Below are 16,038 nucleotides of genomic sequence, written 5' to 3' on the forward strand. Positions count from 1 at the left end.
GAGGCAAACTTTGTTTTTCTCACATGCCCCCCCCCCCCGAAAGAAGACTTCAAAGGGGTCCATGTTTAACAACAGCAAAACTATATCAAAAGAGGTCTTTACAAACGTCAAATTGACAAATGTCAAACAACTCATGTTGCGTAATCCAAGTCTCATTTATCCTCATTTTCATTTGTTGCTTAGTACTTCCAAAATATGTGCATTTTTGCTTAAACCTTAAAACTCAGCAAAAAATTAAACTTATCAATGCCAGACTTCAATGACAAAAATACTAATTTTACCTCGCTGGAGATGGAAGTTTCTGGTCTACCATTGCCTGTACCACAGCATAAATCTGTGGTTTGTTTGTGTTAGTGTGTGACTTTAATTAGCAATTAATCATATTATCAAAGACAAAGGTATGCTCAGTCAACCTGAGGGACTTTTGGGAACAGTGAGTGTCTTGGGCTCTATATCAGTTACCCACTTTGGCCATTTAGTAAGGTAGCCATGGCTGCAATTCTGTAAGTTAGTATTTTATAAACAACATAATTTTGGCTCCTTCAGTTTTATTTTTTAAATTTTAGAATTTGTACCATTTTTTTTCAATTTCTGCTGACACAAATGGGCTTTCATATCATTATTATCATTGTTTATGATTATCATTATGATATTATCAGATTTATTAGACACCAAGGTCATAATTACAAAAAGCACACACACACACACACACACACACACACACACACACACACACACACACACACACACACACACACACAAAATGTGGGTGCTCTCGAGAAATAAACTGGGTGCTCTACCTCAAAAATAAAACATTTCCATCAAAGTAACCTAGTTAATGATTGTGCATCAAGGGTGCATTAAAATTCCTGCATGTTGTGATGCATTTTGTGTGGAGGTCTTTGGACGGGGGTCGAAAGGGGCCCAGCAGCTAATGCTGACCCAGGGTCTCTGAGTAGATTTATCCAGCCCTGCATAAATGAATGCGCTTTCCAAATTCATGTTGCGCATACACACCGTGTATTACGGTTACGTCCCACACCCGGAAGCAGTGCACTCTCCCGCCGTCTCCCGCACTCGCCTCTCTGCCGCCTTCTTCTGGCTCACAGGAGTTTAACTCCTGCCTTCATACGGCTAACTTACTGACGTTAACCGTTTACTGGTAATCCAGTCGGCTCCAGGAAAACAGTTTCGGTGAATTATTTTTCGCGGTACCGTACACGAAGAGTGAGCAGCGCGAGCCCGGACCGCAGTGTGTGTGTGTCCGCCGTCAGTCAGTGACATTGACTCATCAGCAGTGTTGTGCTGCTGTGCACAAGTTAATGTGTGTTCGCTGAGGTTCGGCTCCGGAGCGCTTTCCCCCGCAGTTTGTCCCCCCGCAAGCTTCTGCCACCATGAGCGAATACTTCAGCCTGGCGGACAGCGACGTTATCGGCTTCGACCTGGACCACACGCTGTGTCGCTACCATCTGAAGGAGACCTCCAGGGTGAGTGTGTGTGCATGTGTGTGTGTGTGTATGTGTGTGTGTGTGCAGCGCGTGCAGCTAGCTCCAGCGCATAACCATACGGTGGCCGTGACGCTTCGATCCGCAACACACATCTGGATTAAAAATAGCACGGGGTCGTCAATACACTCTGTGACCGCCACCTATCAATTCTGTCTTTCCCGTGCGGATACATAGTGTTGGAAATGCCCGTTGGTGCTGTTCGTGGTTGGATGGAGAGATGTGTGGAAGGTGATGCGATGCTCCTGATGCTGCAGTCACTCTGCGTGACTCACAGGTTGAACGTCGGCGGTGATCATCCTCATACATGTCTTTAAATCCCCTGTGAGGCCTATTGGCAGTTGCATATTCTCACATCATGGTGCATTTGTTGTTATGAGAAGCCACGATCACTGCAGCCTCTCAGTGCAGCTGGATTCTGTGACACAGAGAGGCAAAACCTAAAATGACTGTTGAATGCCAGCCAATCATTATGGCCTGGTTTATCAGGCCATAATGCTTTCTCATGTCCCCATTTATGTCACACGTGTGTCTTCTGATCCTTTCAGTGCTGTTAGCTCATGGAAAGGAAATTGTAACCCTTTAAAATTTTAGAAAATCAACCTGATTACTCTCAAGAATGTGAGAAGAGGGAAAAAAGAAATGACCTAAAATACTGCCAACAAATTACCTAAAGTTACCTTGGAATTTGTAAAATAACAAAGACTTGACCTCTAAAGAAGCACAAAAAAACAGTTTTCAGAGATTTTTTCCCTCTTTTCTTAAATTAATTTATATTTTCAAACAATTTTCTCTCTCTGTATCTTACTTTTTTCCAGCTCATTTTTCTTTTCACCTTTGAATTATGTTTTTGCTTTCTGTGGGACATTACTTACCAAGTTTTTCATTGCCTTTTTGCCAGGTTTTTAAAAATAAATCAAACCAATCTGCTCGGGTTCCAAAGGTTTAAAAGCTTGTGAAAGGTGTCCGAGGGCAACACAAGAAAAGTTATGACGATCCAGGCTTTAAAGGGTTGCCACCCCCCAAAAAAATGTAATTGATGTCTCTTTAAGTCCAGCGTTTATTGAAGACAGATTCATGTTGCATAATATATACATTATTTCCATGACACTAAATGTTTAGCAATGAGATGCATGAAGTTCCATTCATCATTTTGATACTAACAGTGGATTAAATAACTATGCATAATATCGAAGATGTCACTTATGACAAACCCACAGTGAATTACACAGTGACTTGGATTATACTGCACAAGTTGTATAAGAATTTTTAAACTGATGTTTCGATATAGTTTTGCTGTTGCTTAACGTGGACCCCATTTCCTTCAACTCATGAAGAATGTTTTGCCTTTTTTGTTTCTCTGTTCACTGTGGACGCGTGCAAGAAAAACAAAGGGTTTTTTTTGATCATTCAGTGTAATATGGGATGAGTAATTTTTATACAAATCAAAATTTTGCAGGTGAAGTATTCCTTTAACACACAACTCTGTAGTTACTCTCAGACGTGTGGAGCTTCTTAGCCCATTGTTTTTGGTTTTCCAGGCCCTACAGTCTCATATAAGCTATGTTCAGCAGCCCGAGGCAGCATTTTTTTAGTGTAAATTTTCTAATAAACCCACTATGTGCTACCTGTTCAGCATCTAATGGACAGCAAACAGAAAAACAGAACATTTTCCTGGGAGTTCGAAAGGGTGAAACAGAGCTACATAGAAGAGTGAATGTTGGACTTAAATTTATTATATGTACAAAAACTTGATTCAAAATGAATAATTCTTTGTGTCATAACAAGTTTATAAAATCATATTAGGCCAGTGTTGTCTTGTATAGAGAACAAAACAAAAAAATGAAAGTTTTTCCATATTTCCTCACAGCATATTTAGTTTATGTCTTGAAATTGTGAACTGTCAAGTGTCAAAACACAAGTTAGTTGGAAGGAAAGTTTTCATTGATCATCACATCTTTAACCAGAGACATGCAGTCTGTAGTTAAAATAATAACCTATTCATTTATTATTTTTGGCACATTGCATTTCATTGCTGCTGTCATTTGCATGATGACTGTGCTTCTAGTTTTTGTGAGTGACGAAAGTATTTAGTGATTTCTCTTTGTTTTTGCAGCTGATCTATGAGAGCTTCGCCAGGTATCTGGTGGAGCATAAAGGCTATGACAAGGACCTGCTGAACCTGACCCCTGCTACCTGGGATTTCTGGTGAGTCGGCAACAGCAGCAGTTGTCTCAGTTTCTACGGAAACTGTAGATAATCAAGTAAAACAACCACCTGTTTATCATTGACATTTATCAAATAACTATGGCTGAAACAAGATTCAGTCGGTGATATTGCACTCCATTGCTCCTCTCTCCTAGTTTCTACCAAACCGAAGTCAAAGCAAAGTCAATATGCACATTTTATTTGTCACTCTGCCAGATCCAAACTGTTGACAGCATTCATGAAATTTCTCCCTCTATTTGCTTAAAAGCTTTTAGTGGCCAGACACACTTTACTGAGCTGATCAGATAGCGACTTTGGATGCACACATAAAACACACCACACTGTATCTACAAGACTCTGATCAGAAAAACTGGCAGAACTCTAATGGAGGGATGAAGACCACAAAATATCTCTACAAGATCCCTCATGAATACGGTACAACTCATAACAAAAGTTCATTCAAAGATCATTATATAAACACATTATTTTTTCCTGTTATACAGAATAGAATCCAATTTCACCATTCAATTTGAAATTCTAATCCTTGTGCACATTTTAAGGTGTTTTCAGACATTTTTAGAGATATTGTGAGTAAATAAACTCAGTACCGTAACACGTTTTCAATTTAAAATATGAAGCAACAAAAAAGTCTCAAAGCACATTAATATGCTAAAGGGTAGTAGGTATCACCCAAAATGTGCATTTTCAAACATATACATACATTTTAATGCAAACAATTATTTCATCACCATAGCATGTGAATCATTTTTCAAATCCATGTTTATTGTGATTTTGTTTTAAAGCATTATTTAAAAAAAAACTGACACTGTTTCAACACAGTATAAAGGGTCTGACACGTTTTATTAAGAGATTAAACATTTATGGAAATTCATGTAGGGTCAATAAATCATCAAATACTCTACATTACTGTAATGAAAAATAGCATATTGGTAATGAATAAACATATTTCGGTAGTGAACCCTTTCGTAACTATTCAATAAATCACCACAAATTATCATTTAATACATAACAATTCAGAATGACATTCACATGCAAAAGTTTGGAACCCATGGTCAATTTCATTTAATAATAAAGTTCATATTTATATTCAGCTGAATTATTTTCTCCTAAATGACCTTTATTTAAGCAGGTATTCTCTTGATTTAAATATATGAAAGTTTATATTGTACGATGTGGTTTTACAGAGGTGGTAGTGGAGAGCATTGTCTTAAACATTAGTCCAGAATCTTCTGTAGGTGTGAAACGTGGTTGAGATGTAGTGACTGTAAAGGCATAAGCATTTTATTCACATCATTTTCATACTCACCCAACCATTCGGCGATCCCTGGTTCACAGAGGCATTTGCATTTGATGTTTCTTCACACTCTTATATTCAGTTTTTTTAACTTAAATTGTTCTTCGCCTGTACCTTATGGTCCAGTGGTTCCCAACCTTTTTGGCTTGTGACCACGTAAAATCAAGCAATATCAATTCTGACCATTCCCTTGCTCCAGTTTAATGTCTGCGTGAGGACATGAGTTGTGAGAAGTTCAAATAAAGACTATTTTTTTGCCTCTCAGATTGTTTGATGTGTAAGATATAGGCAAATAGCTCTCTAGAATTTCCAACAAAAAGAAACAAATTTGATAATTTTGTAAAAAACAAAGGAACTGTAGTCTAAAAGATCCAAGTCGAGGCACTCAGGATGATTTGAAAAGCATAAAAGGCCTTCAATTCATAGGTCTAGAAACATTAATTTATTAACATTAATTGATGTTTCTAGCCCTATGATTTGAAGGCTCTTTATGCTTTTTTTAAACCATCCTGAGCGCCTGGATCTCTACCTTTTACAACACTTTTTTTTTTTTTTTAAGTATTTCCTCCCATGAGCACCGGTGGTTTGAGGGACACCAGAGGTGTTCCTGCTGCCTCTATTTTTTGATAATTTAGTGTCAGTAGAGTTCCACCAGGACCTTTGTTACATGCACTCTGTGTTAAAACTGTGACTGTTATTCATACTGAGTTCAGGACAGCAGTGATGATCTGGATTCCTGTCTTTATATGTAATTGCTAATATGCTGAATTCTGCATCCAGTTTTAAAGGACTTGTGGTGGATCTGGAGGATGGAAACCTTGTGAAGTTGGCTGAAGATGGAACTGTCTTACGGTATGCTCTTGTTGCTCTTGGTAGATCGGATAGATTTATCCGATCTACCTCCCAAAACACCTCTTTGAGTTCGTTTGTCAAAGCTGCTTTCACTGACCTTTGGCTTGTTATTATAGACATGTTTTATTTCTTATCTGATTAGAGCGACACATGGAACCAATGACCTCAGCACAGAAGAGATCATCAGACATTATGGTCCGAAAAGGGAGTGGAAGCACTTTAACAGCCTCAATACATCCTTCACAAGATCTGGTATGATGCTTATTTTTATTCTTATTACCTCAAAGCTGTATGCCATCGGCTCTTGTGCATTATCTGGGATTCTTTGACCTCAACTGTCACTAGATTTCATTGACTTTAGTTTTGGTCTTTGCAGCAAAATACTATTTCTATGACAACTACTTTGATCTACCTGGGGCTCTCCTCTGCGGAAGAGTTGTGGACATGTTGCGCAAGGTAATATTTAATTGGTTTCAAATTAATTTTTGAGATTATTGTTTAGAAAAACACTAAATTGTAACTTTGTGTTTTTGTGAAGCGAGGAAATGAGGTGAATTCCGACTTTTGGAAAGACATGGTTGCTGCCATCGACCACAATTACAACACATCTGCATTTAAAGGTAGGCCTTTTTTTCCATAGCAGCACACAATTTAGTTTATTGCTTATTTTTAATGTCTTCTTCTTGTTAATGACCCATGGTTTGGGTATTGACAGTATGATACTGTATATACAGCAAGAACACATACACACACAGTACACAGCATTCTTTTCTTTTTCAAACTAGAACTTTTATTCTGTGTTTTGGTCAGAAAGTGGTAGATAACTTACACATCCAATGGGACATAGTTATTTTGAAAAAAATAATGCACTTTGAATTTCTCATTCTGTGTGGTTTTCCTAATCACAGTGCTTGTGAGAATGATCTCTAATAACATATAGTACAACAGTTTTACGTGTCTTTTGTATCTATATTACAGGAAAATTCTTAAACAACAGACATTAATAAAAACAAACACAAATAAAAGACGTGCTGTAAATGTTACAGGTAGTTGTAAAGCACCACTTAAGATATCTTCCAATGTTTCATGTTTTTTAAAATTGCAAAGGCACACACATGGTAAACTGGGGAAGGGGACTAATTTGAACCACCCACTTAATATTTTTCTCAGCATTAATACCTTTGTCAGTTGAGTCATTTGTCAGCAAAGTAAAGACTTTTTATTTTTTGTAAAGATTTGAATATTTTTAAAATTTCAACCTTATATTTTCTAATCCACAATCACAATTTGGAATTTTAACTGAGTACTTCTCTGAGTAGTTCAATGATTGCAAGATTTTGAGGTTTATTTGGATTTGTGAAATCACGTTGCGACAATCAAAAACCCAGAGAAAGCACAGTGAACATTATCTGCTGCAAATATGCCATTGCTCTCCTCATCAGGGACCTGGACATAGACTCTGTCACCGGAATGCAGCATAAGTACAGTACTGCCTGACATCTGATCCAGGAAGCCCTTGTTGTACTCATCATAGCTGAAGAGAACTGGCTCCTCGTTTTTGTAGAGGGCCACCAATGCATTGGCGCCATTGACGTGCATGTGATAGCTGAAATAGTAGAGGCCTGGGATCTGGCAGGTAAACACACCATGGTGTTCATCATAGTGGCCCTCTCCATTGTATAGAACCTGGTTGAACTGAATAGGGGTTGCAGCTGGGGGGTAGGCTCTGGTCAGCACAGCACTGAAGGCGGACATGGGGGCCTTAACCATCTCTTGAGACATCACAAGCTCATGGGTCTTGATTGGCATGCTCTTCTCATGGTGGTAGACTACCTCTCCTGGTGGGCCAGGTGGACCAGGAGGACCCATAGGTCCTTGTGGACCATCGTTACCTCTGGCACCTGGAATTCCAGGTGCACCCATTGGACCAGAAACTCCCTTGGCTGTCAAGCCAGCTGGGCCAGGTGGACCTGGAAGACCTGGATGGCCCTTAAATCCAGCAGGACCTGGTGGGCCAGGGGGGCCAGCTGGTCCCATGGGTCCTGGTCTTCCATTCTCACCACTTTTCCCTGGTCCTCCTGCGGGGCCTGTGTGCCCTTTTAGTCCCGGGGCACCATTTGCACCTGGGATTCCAGGGGCACCGGTATGGCCTTGTGCACCCTTCTGACCCTGAGGACCATTATGGCCTGGGAGTCCTGCAGGACCTACTGCCCCTGGGACACCTGGTTTTCCAGTGAGACCATGAGCTCCTGGTTCACCCTTGGTTCCCCTTGGGCCTGGTGCACCTACCATACCAATATCGCCTTTGGGTCCTGATGGGCCTCCCTCACCTTGGAATCCTCTTGCACCCTGTGGACCAGCTGGGCCAATAGGACCAGGAGCACCTGGCTGACCAGTATAACCAGTTGGGCCTGGCTCTCCTTTCTGACCAGTGGTTCCTGGAGTACCGGGGGCTCCTCTGCTACCTGGGATTCCAGGTTCGCCTGTTTTGCCAACACCTGGCATGCCAGGGGAGCCTGGCTGACCTGCTGGACCCTGTGGACCTTTAGCACCCATAGGTCCAGGCAGACCCGGGGTACCATTCTGGCCTGGTTTCCCTGCCGCTCCTGTGCCTGGAGCCCCAGTGTGACCCTTTGGTCCTGGCATACCCATTGGCCCAGGAGCACCATCTCTTCCTGGGGCACCAGACTTGCCAGGTTCTCCAGGATAGCCAGTAGCACCAGGTATACCAGTTCCAGGTTTTCCAGGCATTCCAGCTGGGCCCATTGGTCCAACTGCTCCTGGAGGTCCTTGAACCCCAGGAACTCCAACACCTCTCTCTCCTTTAGTGCCAGGAAGGCCAGGAATACCAGGGTGTCCCTTCAAACCAGGCTCTCCTCTTGGTCCCATTGCTCCATGGATGCCAGCTGGTCCAGGTTTTCCAACAGAATGAATTCCAGGAGGTCCAGGTGTACCAGGTGAACCAGGTGCACCTCTGGGACCCATTGGTCCTGTTGCGCCAGTTGCACCTCTCTCACCAGGGATGCCAGGGGTACCTGGTTTTCCAGGGCCACCTGGGGTACCGGGTTTACCTTGCGCAGAGTAGCCAGGGAGTCCGGGAGGTCCAGCTGGGCCTTGTGGTCCAGTATGTCCTACACCACTCTTTCCAGGAGGTCCCATTGGTCCCATTGCTCCAGGCTCACCTGGAGGACCTGGAGGACCTGGCTGGCCTGCAACGGCTGGGGAATACACAAATACAGATACATGTGATATAATCGTTCAGGTGATTTGATCCACACATCATGAAGTCTCAGGCATCTTTCTTAGATCAGTTTGGTTCAGTTTGATGTATATAACTGGATTTAATGTACTGTTGGTCTGTTGCTCTATGTCATGGTCTTAAATACAGTATAAAAAGGGCTACTGAGCAGTATTGTACATAATGGTGCAGCTGAAGATATAAAATACACATACAAGCACATAATCGTTGATACAGACATAAAAAGCACCCTTAGTTTTGCCCAAGAAACTGAAACACTGAAAGAGAGTGAATACGATCAAGAAATGGCTTTATTTTGAAGCATTGTTTGCCTTTGCTGTGCATTACGTAAGATGCCGTCTTAGTCATTGAGTAAGCCCAGGTTTGGCATTCTACCCCAAAAGACCACAACCTGACTTAAAACACTACTCCCTATGATTTAAGGGCGGGTTGTGGGAAACGCAATCCTTCTTTTTCCCCCAGGATAGTCTTTATAGCACCACTGGTCTGAGGTGATGTTCTCATCATGTGTCTGCTGGCATGGGACCCAACACACCCATTTCTGTGCATTTAAGTTTAATTTGCCAGCACTATACTGCAACCCCTTAATTTCCTGCACTGCCCATGGCTGTGAATGTATAGTTAGTGGTATGCAACTTGTCGACATCACCTTGATGCACTTCCTGCCGCATAGCATAGAGGTTATGGGCAAGGTCAGTTGAGTGCATGTATATACACTATATTGGTCTAGGTCAGTTTGTTATTTTACTGGAGGTTACTGCTCACTGGTTTATATGTCCTGACGGAATAAGAATACGCCTATATCGTGGCAGTGATGGCATTGTTTTTCTCTCGAGTTTTTTTATTTTAATTTAATCTGACAGTAATCAGAGATGACATAAAATGATGGGAAAGACAGATTGGGATGCCACAAAGTTCCCTGGCTGGACTCCAGGGAACTCCTTGTGCCTTAGCTCCTGTCAACAGGGCTCCCAGCTGTTCTCCTTTTTAAATTGTTTCAGGATTTTATATGATCTTATATTGAATGTGAGGAATGGCTAACCAAAAAAAAGCAATTGATGGATTGAACTAGTAAATTTAAAGCTAATCGACAAAGCATATAGCTTAAAGCTAATTTGCGTAGCCCAGTTAAACATGTCTTAAATTTTGATTTCTTATTGAAATCACAATGGAGACACTGAAGAGTTAAAAATATATCTAAATATATACATAATCTCCACAAGGTTTACACGGACACTGTAAAAATAAACTATTTGTTTTAAAGAAAAGAAAGAAAAGTTAGTGTCCCGGCTGAGTTAACTGAACTTAAATTGACAAGTTGAGGTTATTTTACAATGGTTCAAAACAATTACAATTTTAAAGTCATATAAGTGAATTTTATTTCAGTTATGCTTAAATCTTTCAGGTTTGTAAAGGTAATTTTTCCAATCATTATAAAATTGCTTATCCAGGGCCTTAAATATAAAAGGCATGAGCATCTCTTATACAGCTGCATTCCTTTAGACGCCATAATTCAGGATGCATCATTGCCTGTCAAAGAGCCAAATCCAATAGTGTTGGCTTCTCTTTTGAAATGGTTGACAGGGCTGTCATTTTCAAGCCACATGAGTCCGTGCCTGAAACCCCACAGATGATATTTGTGCCAGAAGTGGACTTTTTGGCGGCCAGAGCCACCACAAACTGGAGGTGATGACACTGGCCACAGTAGCTGAACCATGTATGACCTGTTAACACTGCAAAGTATAAATATTCAGTGGAATACCTGTATACATTCTCAATTTGGTTGCCTTCAAAAAACATCTTAGTCAGAGTTGGAATTCTGTAAGTTTTTGGTCCATTATACTGGAAAAACTTGATGTATAATCTCAGCTGCAGAGTAAAATTGCCTTGGTGGTTTGTTAGATTTACTGTTTGAACTTGTGAGAGCATTTGTCCACAGTCTGTGTTTCTTTTTTTCTCCAATTATGTGGCGTGAATTTCATGCCACAAAGCACTTTTTTAGGGTGTGCCTGCAACGTGGTAACAACATCTGTTTTGGAGATTTGTCAGAATTTACGCTCTTATTGTCAACTTTCTGTTCTATTTTTACGTGGAGGCGCACTTTAGAACCACATCAGAACCTCGTCAAAAAACAAAAACTGGAGAAATAAATTCTAAACTGCGGAACGCTGAATTTGATTCATTGTTTAGTCAGGATATAAAACATAGTGGTATACATCATCCTGGCAGTGACATCATGACCACTGCTTTGATTTTTGTTATGCAAAAGGCAACTTTCTCCTTCTTTAACCTTTTATTTATCCAGAGCACAAGCGCTCTTTTTACAGCTACACCCCACCTCACAGTTAGATACAGTTATACACATTCACAGCAGTTCAGTCAGTTCAACCACGGCCTTCTGCTCTCAGCCAATGAGACGTCGCCCTGGAGCGGCAGGGTGTGCACCTTGATAGTTAATGATGGAGGGCTACAGCTTCATTTACTCATGTGTTTGCCAGGTTGCACAAGGGAAGATCTTACTGAAAGGTCAGTAGTGCTGATGAGAATGATGATTGGCATAATGACTTGATTCTGTGGTTAAGCTGATCAGGTTATCATGATCAGTGCTTTCAGTTGAGCCTTGATTGGATTTGACAGCGGAGCTAGTTTTAAGGTTAGGATTAAGAGTAGGGTTTAGGCTCAAAAGTGCAGTTACATGCAATCATATTCTCTAACTCTACATTTCATGTGTGGATTGCTGTAAAATGTCTTTCTTGATGCCTGCCTCTTTTGTTTTTTAGCATCTCAAATTTTAATTAAAAGCCTGTAAGCATATGTCCTATAAATTCCACCACAAGTGTAACTTGAAGTGTCATCTGTTTTGCAGATTCGTCTACATTCGTTTTAATTGTTGGATAAAAACGGTTGGCTAATGGAGCTGATTCAGTCAGAAGGCAGTTTTACTGCGCAGCCTGCAGTGATTTGAAATGAACAATAGGCTCGACTGGAGTTTAATTAACATGCTAAACACAAATAGATGCTGTTCCTGCTTATTTCTATATTTATTAACAGTTACAGTTCTAACAGTCGAACAGTAAATTTCAGCACATCCCCTTAACACTATATTGACTTGATTGTTATTATAGTAAAAATTTTGAGCAACCGAGGTAAAAAAAAAAAAAAAATAGAAATGAGTTCCTCACCATGACTTTTGACGGGGTAAGGAGTCTTGCTCACTTTTGGCACACTGTAGTACCTCTCAGGAGTGGCCTCAACCAAAGCGAGGAGGACGAGGAGAACGCTTGTTACCCTCAGGTCCATCTTGGGAAGCTAAACCTGCGAAAGACAGAATGCATTGATGAGAAAAAGCGAAATCAAATTGTATGTGTTGAATGAAAACTAGCTAGCAAAAGACAATGGACCATAACCCTAACCCTAACTATAGCTTAGAGCAGCACCTGTGTTGCTGCACTTGTTGTCTCAGCATCAACTTTACCAGTTGCAATGAGGAGATGGATGCAAATAAATGTCAAAATGTTCCTTTCTAAATCAACCATATGATACTTTTCTATCAGTTTTGTTTTCCCAAAGTCAGCAGCAACTGAAAAGTGGCTGATTTTAACCTTTTTTTTTTTACTATGTCATCAAAACTTGTTGCATCACATGCACAAAATCTGTCTCCTGGCCACAGCACATGGCTCATTACACTTGCCATCAGCGCTCCAGCAGCCATCCTCTCCTCAGTGAGAGCCCAGCTGCAGTTAGAAATCACAACCGTGCACAAAGCTGAAATCAGAAAAAAATAAAAGCCACCTTACCGGGAAGGTTTACGCTCCAGTGAAACAGTAGGGGGGGGGGGCGTCGGGAGGCTGCTGTCCCGGCACTTCTCTGTTTATATCCTTAGTTGTGGAGTCTGTCAGTCTTGAGTGGCGGCTGCTGCTTTCCACAGCACTGGGCTCAAGGTATTTATACCGAGCCGGTCTCCAGCATCGTGGAAGATCTACCTCGCGTGGAAGTTCCCTCCCTGCTCTGATGTCATCTTTAATGACGGGTGCCATGTCCTGGGAGGGAGGACCGTCACTTCAAAGTGACAGGCCTCCCTCTCTCTCTCTCCTCCATCTCCTCTCTCCATCCCTCTGACCGTGCGGAGCAGCAGCAGCAGCGTTCTTTCAGATTCCCTTTGGGTGACATTTTCATAAGTTCTTGATTTATCTCGCTCGGGTGATCTGCAGTTAAATTTGTGGTGGTGTGGAACTTATCCTCGTTCAGTCAAACATTAATCACTGTGTTTGCCCTTTTTGACAGATGAGTCAGGAGTGGTAAACTCCCTGTCTTGATGTCTTTTTTTGAGCCAAGATTTGCAGTTTTAACTGCACAAACACAGGTGCTAAAAATACAGTATTATTGACTAAGTGGCTTGTGACAAGGTGTTTTTCTGGAAAAGTAAAGACTGTGCAAGTTTGACAATATTTTCCTCCCGTCTGAACACTATATTGGTGAGGCTGTGGTAGACTACATGTACCAGACAGCTTTTTTTCTGTCTTTTTAAGTCTAAAATTGCACCCAACTTTTAATGGATGTTTGAAAGTCTTAGGTTTCTTTTTAATAGAAATTTCTGGGTTTGACAGACAGCAGTCTGTGTTCGTGTGTTAATTTAGATGCATTTAACTAACCACTGCAAAAGCAAGAAGCATGATCCTGGCTGGTGTATGTCTGTGTATCGTCTTTGGGCCTCGTACAAACAGGAATGTGGTTTGCTGCAGAGATCCACAGTGCAGCTATAAGACACATGGGGGCAGAAGTGAGGTTTTGCTGTGAGTTGCTACCTGCTTCATCCTCCGAGGAGCCTGTGTTTTGTAGTTCAGATTCATTGAGCTGCAGCAGTTGAGGAACTTAGAATATAGCTGTAGTTGTACTGGTTGGGTTTTAAAAGTCTCCAGCAAATATTTCTTGTTACACTGAAGTAGTAAATAAAGCTGTGATTTAAAAATGAAATATAGTACTGTATTTATATGGGACACAGACATTGCTCTGTGACATTCAGATATCAATACCAGAATTTACTGTCTTTCAGTAAAATCACATCATAATACATACTGTTTTCAACTTTCAGTGTCATACCTAATAGGGCTAAAGCTGACAACTATTTTGACAATCAGTTAATCTGTATTTTATTAAAAAATAACACTGTTTTGTCTTCTTGTACCACACTCTCAACTTGCCAATTTAAAAAGGAAACAAAGCTACATTAAGAGTAAGTAGATAAACCACTAAAATAAAAGAAATTAAATTAGATAAATGGACAGTTAGGATGCAGCTATGAATAAATATATCTAATATTTGTAACTAATACTTGATCAGTTTGTGTTGTGAAAAAATAAAGGATATTTTCTAACTGTCTCTGACTAAAGGCATTTGATATTCTAATAATTATGTTACAATATACTGTCTGGCTCTCTGACCTAATTTTAGCTAATAAGCATTAGCTATATTTGCTGTATCCAGCTATGTGTGTCTGTTTTCATGGATGAATGCACAATCACAGGTTAAATGAAAATTAGTTACAGTCTGAAGTGAATCCTTTATGTCTTTACAACAGAAACTTCCTCGAAATACAAAAGACATGGCATCATTTTCTGTAATTTATCATGAGCTGCACAAGGCATGGCAGTGGCTGGCTTGCTGTCCCCTCCTTAACAGACGTGGGCGTGTGCTGCACATCGTAACATAGACCCAACTAATCAATGACATTCATGCCAACTGTTTTTGTAATTGATTTTAAGTGATTTTATGGACTAATTGTTGCACCCCTTTTAATGCCTAATTACCAGATTTTGGCAACAAGCTATGACACTATTAATTTATTGCTAATCCAGTGGAGCTTCTCAGCAAAATACATTGTGTATCCTTGTGGGTATCCGAAATGTTTTTTTCCTCCATATAGAAAGTTTTGTGAGAAGACAGGCGGATTGGTGCAGCGTCTGCAGTAATGCGGACTCTGCACTGATCTGTCGTGGTGAAGAGGGAGCAGAGCTGAAAGGCAAAGCTTTCGATTTACCGGTCGATCTTCATTCCTACCCTCACCTATGGTCACGAGCTTTGGGTAGTGACCGAAAAAACAAGATCGTGGGTACAAGCGGTCGAAATAAGCTACCGCCGTAGGGTGGCTGGGCTCTCACTTAGAGATAGGGTGAGAAGCTCAGTCATCCGGGAGGAGCTCAGAGTAGAGCCGCTGCTCCTCCACATTGAGAAGAGCCAGATGAGGTGGCTTGGGCATCTAATTAGGATTCCTCCCTGACGCCTCCCTGGTGAGGTGTTCAGGGCACGTCCCACTGGTAGGAGGCTGGGCTTCCCTGCTTAGGCTGCTGGCCCCGCAACCCAACCCCAGATAAGCGGAAGAAAATGGATAAATGGATGGACTTTTGGAGCATTTTGGATCCTGCATGACTTCCATGGTTCCTTGCTTGCAGTCCTCTTCTTCTTTGCCTTGTTGGCATATTGCTGAATTTCTTGGCATGCTATAACAACCAACTGACAATCAGAGGAGTAACATAAAACCACCAACAACCATTCGAACATATGCTTCACCCACATGCAGTGAAGTGTACATGGCCATAGCCAGCAGCTGGTTAGCTTAGCACAAAAACTGGAAAGCGAGGGAAACCACCACTATTTCTTGGCTGGGAGTAGTGACTTTCTAGGATCTCTGCTAGTCGCATGGCAGCAGAGCCAGATATTTGTCAAGCTTTGTTAGAAAGGTCTATGCTGAATTCACAATTACATTGTTTTTATCTTTTTGTCCATTCACGGTTGTGTATTATTTCAGTGTGACACAAGTACAATTGCCTAAATTATGGGCTAATATTTCAAGAAAGCCTTGAGGGAATTTCCTCAAATTTGGCATAAATGTCTACTTGGAC

At 41.1% G+C, this 16,038-nt stretch overlaps 2 protein-coding genes across 2 annotated transcripts in view; one reads left to right on the plus strand and one right to left on the minus strand.

Moving 5' to 3' along the window:
* Positions 1-1,024: 1,024 nt before the first annotated feature.
* The window catches only part of nt5dc1 (5'-nucleotidase domain containing 1), a 65,902-nt gene continuing 50,888 nt past the window's right edge, over positions 1,025-16,038 (plus strand). The window contains exons 1-6 of the mRNA XM_042503095.2: positions 1,025-1,487; positions 3,622-3,713; positions 5,809-5,880; positions 6,023-6,132; positions 6,257-6,336; positions 6,419-6,500. Of these exons, the coding sequence (XP_042359029.1) occupies positions 1,395-1,487; positions 3,622-3,713; positions 5,809-5,880; positions 6,023-6,132; positions 6,257-6,336; positions 6,419-6,500 (529 nt within the window). The 5' untranslated portion in view covers positions 1,025-1,394. The remainder of the gene's footprint in view (positions 1,488-3,621; positions 3,714-5,808; positions 5,881-6,022; positions 6,133-6,256; positions 6,337-6,418; positions 6,501-16,038) is intronic.
* col10a1b (collagen, type X, alpha 1b) lies at positions 6,645-13,090 on the minus strand. Its single transcript, XM_042503094.2, has 3 exons — positions 12,937-13,090; positions 12,322-12,454; positions 6,645-9,098 (listed from the first exon to the last, which is right to left on the minus strand). The coding sequence occupies exons 2-3, from the start codon at positions 12,437-12,439 to the stop codon at positions 7,243-7,245; spliced, it is 1,974 nt and encodes a 657-aa protein (XP_042359028.2). The 5' UTR covers positions 12,440-12,454; positions 12,937-13,090; the 3' UTR covers positions 6,645-7,242.

The sequence above is a fragment of the Plectropomus leopardus genome, chromosome 16 (assembly GCF_026936395.1).
Source record: "Plectropomus leopardus strain MGB_pleo_1.0 chromosome 16, ASM2693639v1, whole genome shotgun sequence".
In the NCBI taxonomy this organism is placed as follows: Eukaryota; Metazoa; Chordata; class Actinopteri; order Perciformes; family Serranidae; genus Plectropomus; species Plectropomus leopardus.